Source organism: Gallus gallus, chromosome 5 (assembly GCF_016699485.2).
Source record: "Gallus gallus isolate bGalGal1 chromosome 5, bGalGal1.mat.broiler.GRCg7b, whole genome shotgun sequence".
Lineage (NCBI taxonomy): Eukaryota > Metazoa > Chordata > Aves > Galliformes > Phasianidae > Gallus > Gallus gallus.
In genome coordinates, this window is record NC_052536.1 from 1741090 (window position 1) to 1752741 (window position 11652).

Below are 11652 nucleotides of genomic sequence, written 5' to 3' on the forward strand. Positions count from 1 at the left end.
AGGTGACACTGGAGGATTCCACAGCGAGTGGTGAGGCAGTGTCCACAGGTGCTTGCCAAGCACAGGGATATTGTTCAAGGTCTTTATTTGGGGGATACACAGTGCACAGCCTCTACATGGAGAGCTGGTGGGACAAATGCACTGCCCCATCCCCAGAGGGTCCCAACATGTCATAGCCAGTATGGGGGAGGTTTCTTGTGGCCACACTGCTCACTCTTCCCCCTCGCCGCCTTCCCCCACCCTCCCCCCCCACTGACTTCCCAGCCCCTGTTGTACCTACTCTACCCCATTTCCCAGATGGGGCACACCCAAGCACAGGGTCTCCCTCCCCAGTCCCAAACCCCACTGGCAGACCCAAGCGACCCACAGCCTCCCATGCACCCCAACCCTCTGCCTCTGCTGGCTGAGCTTTGAACTCGTGCTGGCCCCACCTGCACCGGGCACTGAGGGCATCTCCCCACCCCGCGGGGAGACGCCACCCAGCAAACACAAGCTAGCTGGCCCTGCCTGGATCTTGCTTACGCAGCACTGGCCCTGAACAGCCCCAGGTCCTTAACAGAGCAGCTATGGGGTCCTTGCTGCAAAGTGGGCACTGATGCTGCTTCTGGCTCCTTGCAGTCAAGGATAGCCCCTTAAAACTTCGGGGAGACACCAGTGGCCATCACGGATGCCCCCCCCCCATGCTCTACAAAGCCCCATCCCCATGCAGGGCACAGCCCAGCACAATGAGATTCTGGGAGCAGCTGGGATAGGGACACCCCCAAAAGCATCCCCCAGAGCTTCCTGCCCCTCTGCCAAGCGTGAAGTGGTGCAAAAATGGTGGGGGGGGGACGACGACGACGACACATTTTTAGCCCCTGCATCCCCAGCCCAGAGACGGGGTGCCCAGCAGCAGGGGGTAGGTGCAAGAGACATGAGGAGCAGGGGGGACTACGCTACAGAGCAGGAGTCCTGCGGTGAGCGGCTTCTCCGGGGTCACAGGAGGCAGCAAGGCGCGTCCCGGAGGGGAGACCGAGGGCTGTACAGTCCCTTCTCCCTGGGGCTGTTCTTACAGGCTGAGGAAGTCCTCCTTCCGGTACCCCTTCTGCAAGAAAGCAAGACACCTGTCACCCAGTGGGGGGGCCTTGGTGCTGTCACTGCCCCTGCTTGAGGACACCTATGGCCACACCTTGCCAGGAGGTAGGGACTGGGAATGCAAACACACACTTCTCTGGCATGCTGTGCCCACTCTGGACACATGGGTGTTCTCATCCCTCTAGGCACCTGGCACCATAAGGATGATGCTCTGGGGGAGCTTCTACATAAAGTGAAGGTGTGGAGTCAGGGCAAGTCATACACCTGGAAGCATTTGGGTGGAGCACATTTCCAGGGTGAAGCCCCCAGCCATGACTCCCTTGGGCTCTTCCATAGGCTCTCCCACCCCAGAGGGAGGTACGTACCACCTTGAAGTCCCGGTGGAGCTTGGTGTATTGCCACATGTTGCCCAGGAGGCTGGCTGCTGCCCGGGAGGACTTCTCATTGTCTGAGCTGGAGTAGGGAGAGAAAATACAATCATGTTTTGGGTACCACAGAGTATGGGATGGTACCCACCAGCCCAAGGATACCACCCCACAAAGTCCGAGGGCTGATGTCAAAGTGCTTCTAGTAGGAGTGGTGAGAAGCACCCAGATGGAAAAGAGATGGCTGCGGTGATGGGCAACACCATGGTTGGGATGGAGAAACAGACAAGCGAGCTCTCACCTGTCCCTCCTCTTCTTGACATAGAAGAGCTTCCTGAGGCCATCAAAGTAGACGATGTCGCGAGCAGCCATGGGGCTCTCCACCACCAGGTTGTTGAGCACCGCAATGATGTTCACGATAACATCAGCAGGTGGTGCCTTGTCCCCGACGCTCCCTGGCAGCTTCTCAATCAAGTGGCTGACCACCTTGGTGGCTGGAGGGCAAAAGTAACGTATCAGGTCTAGTGGCTAACCCCATTGGATGCATGGTGACCTAGGGAGGAGCCCCGCAGCCAAGGACCCGTGAGGCAGCACCAGGGGTTGCTTCAAGCTCTATGCTGAGACTCTGTGGCACATGGGAGAGGAGCAGTGTGCAAGATGGGTTGGGGCAATAGATGCACAGCCAAGGAAGACAGTGGGGCTGGAGGCAGAGCAGAGCACGCCAGGGATGTTTGGTCACTGGGGACAGACAGGACACCACACAGGTGTGCGTCTAGCTGTGAGCATGGACGCAGGAAGGTGCTGAGACATGCCTGGAGGTAAGCGGAGGCCAAACTGAGGATCAAAAGGATGGAAAGCATCCCAACGGCCTCCTCTGTGCCACCCCGGCCCTGCCCTCCCCAGCACTCACACATCTCGTCCTTGTTGCGTGCATGGCGGGACAGGTTGCGGATGAGCCCTGTCAGGGAGCGCAGCTGGTGGTGGTCAGCGGTGCGGACGCGGTCCAGCACGGGGTTCAGGATGCGTTCCTGCTCCAAAGCCAGCCGGCTCAGCACGCCTGCCCACTGCAGAGGCAAAAACACACAGTAGAGGCACCCACCTGGTTTGCCCCATCCTCCTCCTTCTCTTGCTCAGCGTGGCAGGGTGACCTGACTGGCAAGGAGCGTGATGGCCACGTTCCTCCACCCAGGTAGGGCTGTGACCAGCAGCGACAGCCAGACAAGATGGGACAAGCCCAAGGAACGCTCCCCTCCTGTGTCCTCACCCTACGATCCCCAGCAGTGATGTTCTGCAAGGCACCCGAGGCCGCCTCGGTGGTGTGCTTGTTGAGCTCGCAGCGCTGCAGCAGCCGGTTGTAGATGCCCACAATCTGTGGGTTCCAGAGCCACTCCATGCCCTTGGGGTCCTTGGACACCTCCGTGAAAGTGACGATGTCTGCATTCAGATAGTGCTGCGGGGACAAGGGGAGCAGCGTCAGACCCAGAGAGAACAGTCCCTCTGTGTCGTCCTCTTGCTGTGGGCACCTCCAGCTTGGCAAGAAGTGGACACGTCAACCCAGCTGTGTCACTCCCCTCAGCGTGGGGGGGTTTGCACCCATTGCTACATGCAGGTAGCACCTGATTCACCTTCTGAGTTCACCCACGTGTCCCACCCAGCAGCCAAGGCTGGTGTCCACCTCCACACACAATCACCACGTTTCACCAGCTGCTTTCCCATGCTTCCACACCCCAGGTGATGCAGCTGTCACAGCACAAAAATGCCACGGTCCCCCACCACCACCTGCTGACCTCTCGAGCCTTCTTGCTCTGGGGGCTGAAGCATCCCACCAGCTCCCCTGTCATGGTTCCACCGTTGTTCCTACGGTGGCCCTCCAGGCGCTGGAGGGAGGAGGGGGGCATTTCATCGTAGAGGCGGTAGGAGAGGTTGCGCAGGACACAGACAGCATTCTCCACGCTCTGGGGAAAGAAATAGGACACGAAGTGCAGCAGTCAGTCCTGGTGAGTTGGCACACCCTCCAGGGCCCATTCCCACGGAGTTCCACTTGGGCTCCATGTTCAAAGTCACATCTGTGGCACCGCCACTGACAGTACCCCACTATGCTCAGTAAGCTTGGACAGATCCAGCTTCGTTTTCCCCACTTTGTGAAGGATGTCTGGTGACCCCAGGGGACACAAGGGAGTGAGTAACACCCCATCTGAGGGCACTGAAGCCCCAAGCCCACCGAGGAGAGCAAATCTCAAGGCTCACCTTATCTTCTGACTTCCCCACTTCTAGGGAGCTGTTAACGTAGTGGATCATGGCATCCACCAGCCCATGGCACTCACGCATCTTCTGCCGGGTCTGCTGGCTCGCAGAGCTCAGATTTCTGCACGGGGAAAAGGGTCCATCACAGCGAGAAGTGGCACCACGGCCACTCCATCGTTGTGCCCCACTACAGCAGTGAGGGCAACTAATGCTTGTCCCATGGGGTTGACAAAACTTTGCCTTGATGCACAAGCACTGCAAGGAATGGGGACCTCAAAAACAAGCTCTCACAACCTTGCTCCCTAGATTGGCAGTACAGGCGGTGCTTTCTCCCCTCTAAATGTTTATCCGCAGTAGGACTGAGGCTGGTCCAGAGCAGGTACCTGAGGAAGCCTGTGGAGTTGTAGAAGATCTCTGCCTCGGAGGGGTTCTGCTGGATGACACCAGAGCCACCCAGGCCAGAGAGGGGGACCAGGACCAGGTCCGTGAGCTGCTCCAGTGTGTCTCGAGCCAAGCGATCTTTCAGGTTGTCACTGGAGGAAAGATTCCATAGGATCCCTGTATGGAAGAAAGGGATCCTCAGCCCTGGGGACAGTTAGAGAGCATGTCCACCGTGGCCCACCTCACGCTGGCCACTCACAGCTATGAGGCAGCTCATGGCTGGGGGCACCACCCAGGTGTGTGTTGACAACACAGAGTTGTCCTCACGCAGTATCACCCTGGCCTTACTCACAGGCTGGGGAAACCAGATGCCACCTCAGTGGGAGGAGGACCCCAGTCCAACCCTGTGACCATCTCTGACCTGTGACATTCTTGCGGAGCTCATCATCGGACTCCCGCAGTGTCCTCATGAGCTCATAGATGCCGTTCTCCTCCACCAGCGCCAGCTTGTTCTCAGCATTGTCGTAGATGAGGTTGCGCATGGCACCTGTTGCATGGCGCTGCACCTCCTGGTTAGGGCTGTTAAAGAGCTTCACCAGCTTGGGCATGGCCTGGAGGCTGCGAGCCTACAATGGGAAACAGGTTGGGTGGAGAGGCCAAGACAACTTCCCAGGGAATCTGAGGCTCCCTCCATTTCCTCCATCCTCCCAGGTGTGCCCCACCATACCGGAGGGGCTCAGGAGACCCTCCCCCCTCTGGTGCCCACCTGCTTCTTGGCATTACTGTCACTGTAGCATTTGTGCTGGAGGTAGGCAGCACCCAGGACTTGTAGGTTGGGGTCACTGGCTATCAGGTATTTCACCGCTGAGGGCAGGTCAATGTCGTCAAACCTGGAAGCCACAGGCAGATGAGGAAGAGCCCATTAAAGGCAGCCCCAAGGGTCTTCCATCTCTGCTCCCCACCGCATCCCACATTTCAGAGATGTGCCAACCCACGTCCCTCCCCATCACGCTCCTCCTGGCTTAGCAAGCACCTTCCCACCTCTACATCTTAGGATGGTTTTATGTTAGGACCTAAGAGCATATGCATGACACACTTAAAGGTGAACTCACACCACACTCCATGACGGTGAGGCCAAATTATGCCAACCACCTCACTTCTCCTCCTTCCCTTTCAGCCAAGCAAGAACTAGGGAGTTTAGCTCTAAATCAGCCAAGTGACTCATGAGGACAAGCGACTAGGCTGGTTGGCACTCACCCTCCTGACTGCTGGGTGAGCAGCGTGCTGTGCCCGTTGTACATATCCATGGCACGCTGATCCTGGAGGTGGTGGCTGGACTCAGCCAGGCTGCGCACGGAGGGCGCACGGGAGCTGTGCTCCACCATGCCCATGTAGGAACTCCCAAGAGCCGCCTGTGAGGACGGCTGGATACTGCCAAAGGAGCTGGTGCTGAGCCGCGAGCGGTTGTTGCTCTGGAAGCGCTGGAGCGTGCGCATGGCTGGCGCCCGAATGGTGCGGCTCTGGGGCACCTCTCCGCCATCCAACCAGTCGGAGCTCTTTGCGTTGGAACCAGTGCTCATCTGCCTCTCGAAGGTGTACGAGCGGCTGAAGCCACCGTTGCCCTGGTTTTTGTAGAGGGACCGGTGCCCCATGGGGTCCAGCTGCTCCGAGATGATACTGTAGCGGTCATCTGCAGCGCTGGGAGGCAGTGGCCCATCACCCAGCCGCAGGGAGCGCAGCGACAGCGTGTCAAAGCTCTGCCGGGCCCGGTAGTTGCGCTCGTGGAAGGAGCTGGGCCGTGGGGAGGTGTTGGCAGCCTGCGACATGGCATAGCCCACACCGTAGCTCCGGCCCTTCGGCATCCCCCCGTTGCTGACAGTTGCCATCCGCTTGTGTGGCGTGAGGTCCACAGCCGACCGCGAGGACCAGCTGCTGCCCTTGAGAGTGCCAAAATCTTTCTTGGCCATGGATTGGTACAGCTAGGGGGGAAGCATGGGGTTAAGGGAGGGTAACCACATGGACATTTCTCCATCCTCACCACAGGAAAAGGAAAGGACAGAGCCAAAAGCCTCATTGGTGCTGTCTAATCATAGAATCATTATGGTTGGAGAAGACCTCTAAGACCACATCTAACCCCAACCCACCCCCGACCGTGCCCACTGACCACATCCCTCAGTGCCACATCTCCACAGTTCTTGAACACCTCCAGGGATGGTAACTCTACCACTTCCCTGGGCAGCCTGTGCCAGTGCCTCACTGCTCTTCCATAGGAATTTAACCTAATGTCCAAGCTGAACCTCCCCTGGTGCAACTTGAGCCCATCAACTCTCATCGTATCCCTGTACCGTGAAGAAGAGGCCAATCCCCACCTTGCCACAACCTCCTGTCAGGCAGTTGTAGAGCATCTTCTTCTCCAGACTGAACCATCCCAGCTCCCTCATAAGACTTGCGCTCCAGACCCCTCACCAGATTCATTGCCCTTCTCAGACATGCTCCAGGGCCTCTATGTGCTTCTTGTAGTGAGGGGCCCGACACCCAACACAATACTCAAGGTGAGACCTCACCAGAACCGAGTACAAGGGGACAATCACCTCCTGCTCCTGCTGGCTGTGCTATTACTGATACAAACTAGAGTGCCGTTGGCTTTCTTGGCCACCTGGGCACATTGCTGGCTCACATGCAGCCACTGTCAACTAAATCCCAGGTGCTTTTCTCCCACGCAACTTTCCACTCTGCCCCAAGCCTGAAGTGCTGCCCGGGGTCGCTGTCACTGAAGCACAGGACCCAGCACTTGGTCTTGCTGAACTTCATCCCATTGGCCTCAGCCCACTGATCCAGCCTTTCCAGATATATCTATAGGGCCCTCCTACCCTCAGGTAGGTCAACACTAAGCTGTCTGTCAACACCAAGCTGTCTAAGCCATCCCCATCTAGCACAAAGATGTGTGCTTGGTTCAGACATACCGAGCCTTTGGAGTCCAAGCCATTGGTCTGGGAGCGGGAGCTAAAGGAGGAGCGCACGGTCGTGCCATATGGACCTCCTGCAGGATGGAGATGGGAGATAACGCACTGGTCTGAGCAAGCTGGGACCAACACTGCCTCCCACCCTGCTGCCCTCGGAGGGGTGGCTAGGGGGCTGAGAGCCAGGGGGCTGGAGAAGTGCCTGCCTTCCAGCCACGGGGTGCAGGAAGAGGCTGCGGAGGAGGCAGCACACCTCCCACGGCCTTTCCACCTTTCAAGATGCCCCAACAGTGAGAGCAGTAACTGCTACCTTGGTGGGGACACGGCAGCTCAGCACGGCTCCCCTTGGCCTTACTCGGCTGGGATGGGGGCTCAGGGGGCTGGCCATGCTCTGCTGCAAGGCTTAGTCATGTCCTGGTCCCACTGGGTGGCTGTGACCTGGGTGACGCCAGAGCAGGGACAGCCAAGGACGGGGACGTCCAGGTTGGGACAAACAGGGCGCAGGGTGCCGGGGGGCTCTCCCGTCACTGGGGTGCAGCCCGAGGCGCAATGGGGCGAAGCAGCAGGGCGGAGGCCATGAGCTCAGACGTTAAATGGAGGCATTTGGAGCCCGGCCAGCAAGGCGAGACAGCGCCGAGAGCCCAGGGAAGGAGCTGCTGAGAGCGGCCCAGAGCGGGGCATGGGGTCCCAGTACCCTCATGGAGCAAACTGAGGCTTGGGGACAACCAAGCCAGGCTGGAGCCATGCCGCTCTGAGGCGTGAATCCCCTGTAAGGGTCAAAGGAAGAGGGGAACCCCCCGCCCGCAGAAAGCCACCCCGCGGTCTCCCACCTCTGCCGTCCACCGGGTCAAGCGCGACGGTCTCGGGGCGTGGGGCGGCCGCCTGCCCCCGCAGCATCATGCGGATGCGGACCTGCTCCTGGACACGAGCGCTGCGCAGCCGCTGGGCCTCGGCCGCCTCTCGGCCGCGACCGTCCAGCTGGCGGTCCGAGGGCAGAGCCAGCGAGCAGACGCCGGCCTCGGGCTGCAGGGCCGACAGCAAGAAGGCGTTAGTCTCCTGCATGGCGGCGGCGAGCGGGGCCGAGGCGAGCGCGGCCGCCCTGTGCAGGTGTGTGCGGCTGTGACGGCGGCGGGGCCTTCCCTGAGCTGTAGGGAGGCACCCGGCCCGCCCCGCCGCCGCCACGCCTCAGTGCCGCGGCCACCTGAGCAGAGACGGGGGCAACGTGGGCCCCCGAGGCCAAAGGAGCCCCCCCAGGGTGCCCACAGGCAGAGGAGGAGGACGTGCCCACAGCCACAGTGATGAGAGCTGAACGGACTGCCTGGGCAGGCTCCCCCGTGGACCCCCAAGAGGCCAAAGGACACAAAAGCCCCAGGCCTACGTGTGGCCTCCAAGTTGACCTCTGGACCACCGCGTGGCCTCTCCCGCCAGCCTGCCCCCGGCTCAACCTACACATGAACACCCAGACCCCCGTGCAGCCTTCACGTTGACCCCCAGCCCTCCACCAGCCAGCCCTAGATCCCAGGCAGCCTCCTCGCTGAGTCCCAGAGCCCCACACAGCCTCCACATTGACCCCTAGCGAGCCACGGGCATCAACAACCTCCCCCAGACCCCCACATGGCCTCACCGGCCAGCTGTAGACCCCAGCCCTCCTTGGAAAGCCCCACACCCCTCCACGTGGCCACCCAGGAGAGCCCTGGAGCCCCAGGCACGCTGCCCATTGACCCCTAGAGCCCCGGGCAGCCCCACGGCGAGCCCTGGACCTCCAAGGGACCCACAGCCAACACCAGGAAGTCTCCCTGATGAAGCCCTACGCCACGTCCTACAAGAGCCCACCACCACTGTTAGAGCACAGCGGCCGGGCCCTCCCTGCTTTGCTTTCCAAATCAGTTGGGAATTACCAAAAAAAAAAAAAAAAAACAATAAAAAAAAAAAAGTAAAACCATGGGGCAGCTGAGTGCCGCCGGGCTAGTGGCTCTGAGCACAGAGGCAATGAATGCGGGGTGACTCAGCCGCTGCCGCGCACAGGTACTAATTAGGCTCGCCCCACCCGCCCAGCCACCCCAACCAACCCCAGCTTGTGGGGCACGCCTGCTCCCAAAATCCCCAGCGGCTTTGTTCCACTGCTTTCCCCCTGCTCGAATTCTTGGAGGGAGCCACACGCTCCTGACACAAGTTGTGTATGTTCTCAGCCTTACAGCAGGGGGGGGGGAATGGGAACGTCAGCGCCCGTGGTGGCTTCGGGACTCAGCGTCACTGCTTTGGCCCCGCCTGGCAGAAGCATTTTGGGGTTTGGCAGCCAGTGAGCTGGCTCAGGCTTGCAACACCGGGCGCTGACAGCTCAGGATGGCTTTTGTCCTTTGGTAGGAGGGGAGAGAGGAAAGAGCGATGAGGAATGTGGGAATGTGCCTGTGTCAGCAGGAGCAGATTGATGTGGGACAGGAGAGCGTTCCAAGGACAGGGATCTGTTCCCTGCAGTGATGAGGCCCCCCGATCTTGGTGGCTAACCCCATTGTGCCTGGGGACCTATGACCCCCAGACCCTCCCCATCTCTCTCTGGGGAGCTTCCAAGGGTTTGGGGTGGGGGTCACAGCCAATTCTTTTTGGGGTCTACAGCCCTAAGGGGACCATTCCCAGCTCCGTGCCACCCACACGGGTGCACCGCACTTGGCAGTGCTCAGCAGGGCACTCCCAGCCTGCATGAATCATATTCCCCCCCCCTCGAAGCAGGAGGTTCACTCCCCATACGTGTTGCTGCTCGCTCATGGCCACGTGCCAGGCTCTGAGGGGTGGGGGGATACCCCCAGGTACATCCCTACGTCCCCAAAGCAGGGAGCCAGGGCTCTGTAGCCCTGCAAAAGGCTTTGGATTGGATGCTTAAAAAAAAAAAAAAAACAATCAAGTACAGTAATTTGCTACAAAACCCCCATTTGGAGCAAAATTGAGGAGATGCGACCACACTCGGAGATGCAGAGATGAATAAACTCAGCATGGACGCACCATGAATTGCGCCCTAAAGGCACTCCCCTCTATAGGGTGGCCAGCACCATGGCCTCCACAATACACCAATGCTTGTTGTCCCCAAAGCCCCACTGCCTGTCTCGAACAGCAAGTCCTGTGGCCACCGGTGCCACCAGGAACAGGGAGTGGCCAACAACACAGCAGCACATGTGCCCAGACTGTCCCATGCACAGCAGGGAAACAGAGGCACGAGGACACTGGGGAGGGGTCAAAAACACTGCCTGGCCAGAGCTGGACGGGAGCGCACAGCTGATGGATGACTCCATCAGTTTCCCAATGGCATCCGCATCCCCTGGCATGATGTCAACCTGCTCTGGGGACAGCCACGTCCGCGAGACACTTACCTTGTTGGGTGGCCCCACAGGGCCGGTGCCCTGCAGCATCCTCTGGCTGGGTGCACCCCTGGGTGCTGTCAGGGAGCCCCGGCGTGGGGTCGGCGATGCCGTCTGTGCGGTGGTGGGCGTGGGGCCGCGGCAGGGCCCGCCCCAGGAGCTTACCCAACCAGTCCCTTCACCGTTGTTTTGCATGTGCGCTCCAAACCCACTTGCCTCTCAGTCAAGTTTGTGCATTTGGGGCTTGCGGCGGGGTTTTGGCTCTTGGTGACTCTGCATGATGCCATACTGACCCACCTCCTGGATCCGCTGCCAATGGAGGTCCCACCTTCGCAATGCTCTGGAAAGCACCTTTGGTCTCCACCTCCATGGCCTTTGGCCAAAGTGTCCATTCCAACACATTCCATTGAATTCCCTGCTCTGGCACGGGGAATCCAACAAGGAGGGCTCCAGGGCTCCAAAAGGAAAAGAAGGAGCGGAGGCAGAGGTGGGGGGCACAGCCTCTGGGGCAGGGGGTTCCCCCCACACCCTGGAGGCTCCCAGGGAGCATGTCTGCATGTGTGGGATTGAGCAGGATCCCTTTGAAGCCCAGATAAGCTGAGGGAGCATTCCAAACAAGCCAAACCAGTTCCAGGGCCATCGCTTTGAACGGCACCACAGCCAGCACTGGCCAATCCCCTTTGCCCACCACCATTCCTCTGCTCAGCCCTATAGGGATATGGCGAGCCACCCGTGTGGGGCAGGGGTTCAACTTTGTCTCCCCCACCCCATGAGACCCAACAAGCCCCAACATGACATTCCCTCCAGGGCAGGGCGAGCTGCTCGGCAAATGCCTCTCCCTATTGCTCCTTGAAAAAGTGGAGACCTCCAACACTGGAGAGGCTTTATGTCATAGAAGATTAGAAATCGTTAAGGCTGGAAAAGACCTCTAAAGATCATCGAGTCCAAGCATCAACCCATCACCACCATGCAAGCTCAATGCTAAGCATCCCTTGGTGCTGATGGCTCCATTGGGAGCTCCAAAGGCAGCTCAGCCCTCTCCGATGGCTGGAAAAGTTGTGCCTAAGGAGAAGTGGCTTTGGCGATCATGCCATCCACCCTGCCCGGGACTTCTCCACCCCCAGGCCACCTGCTGGTGTAGCGGGCAAAGCCCTCACCCACAACAAAGTGCTTAAAAAAAGCTCAAAAATACAGGGAGCTGGGCAAGGAGTAGACAGATGAGTGGCACTGCGGGGGAGAAAATCCCACTGCAGAGAATGACCCCACGGGCAAGCTCAA

General features: G+C 59.5%; 1 protein-coding gene across 2 annotated transcripts; it reads right to left on the reverse strand.

The window, feature by feature from the left end:
* Positions 1-68: 68 nt before the first annotated feature.
* PKP3 (plakophilin 3) lies at positions 69-10456 on the reverse strand. Of its 2 annotated transcripts, none has more exons than XM_015286253.4 (14): positions 10387-10456; positions 7855-8047; positions 7028-7104; positions 5322-6043; positions 4831-4954; positions 4486-4690; positions 4067-4241; positions 3687-3804; positions 3227-3394; positions 2704-2889; positions 2350-2503; positions 1741-1933; positions 1440-1527; positions 69-1084 (listed from the first exon to the last, which is right to left on the reverse strand). In XM_015286253.4, the coding sequence occupies exons 1-14, from the start codon at positions 10423-10425 to the stop codon at positions 1049-1051; spliced, it is 2478 nt and encodes an 825-aa protein (XP_015141739.2). In that variant the 5' UTR covers positions 10426-10456; the 3' UTR covers positions 69-1048. The 2 variants fall into 2 exon arrangements, with proteins under 2 accessions (XP_015141739.2, XP_015141740.1); XM_015286254.4 differs by having other exon boundaries at positions 8965-10456.
* Between the last annotated feature and the right edge of the window lie 1196 nt (positions 10457-11652).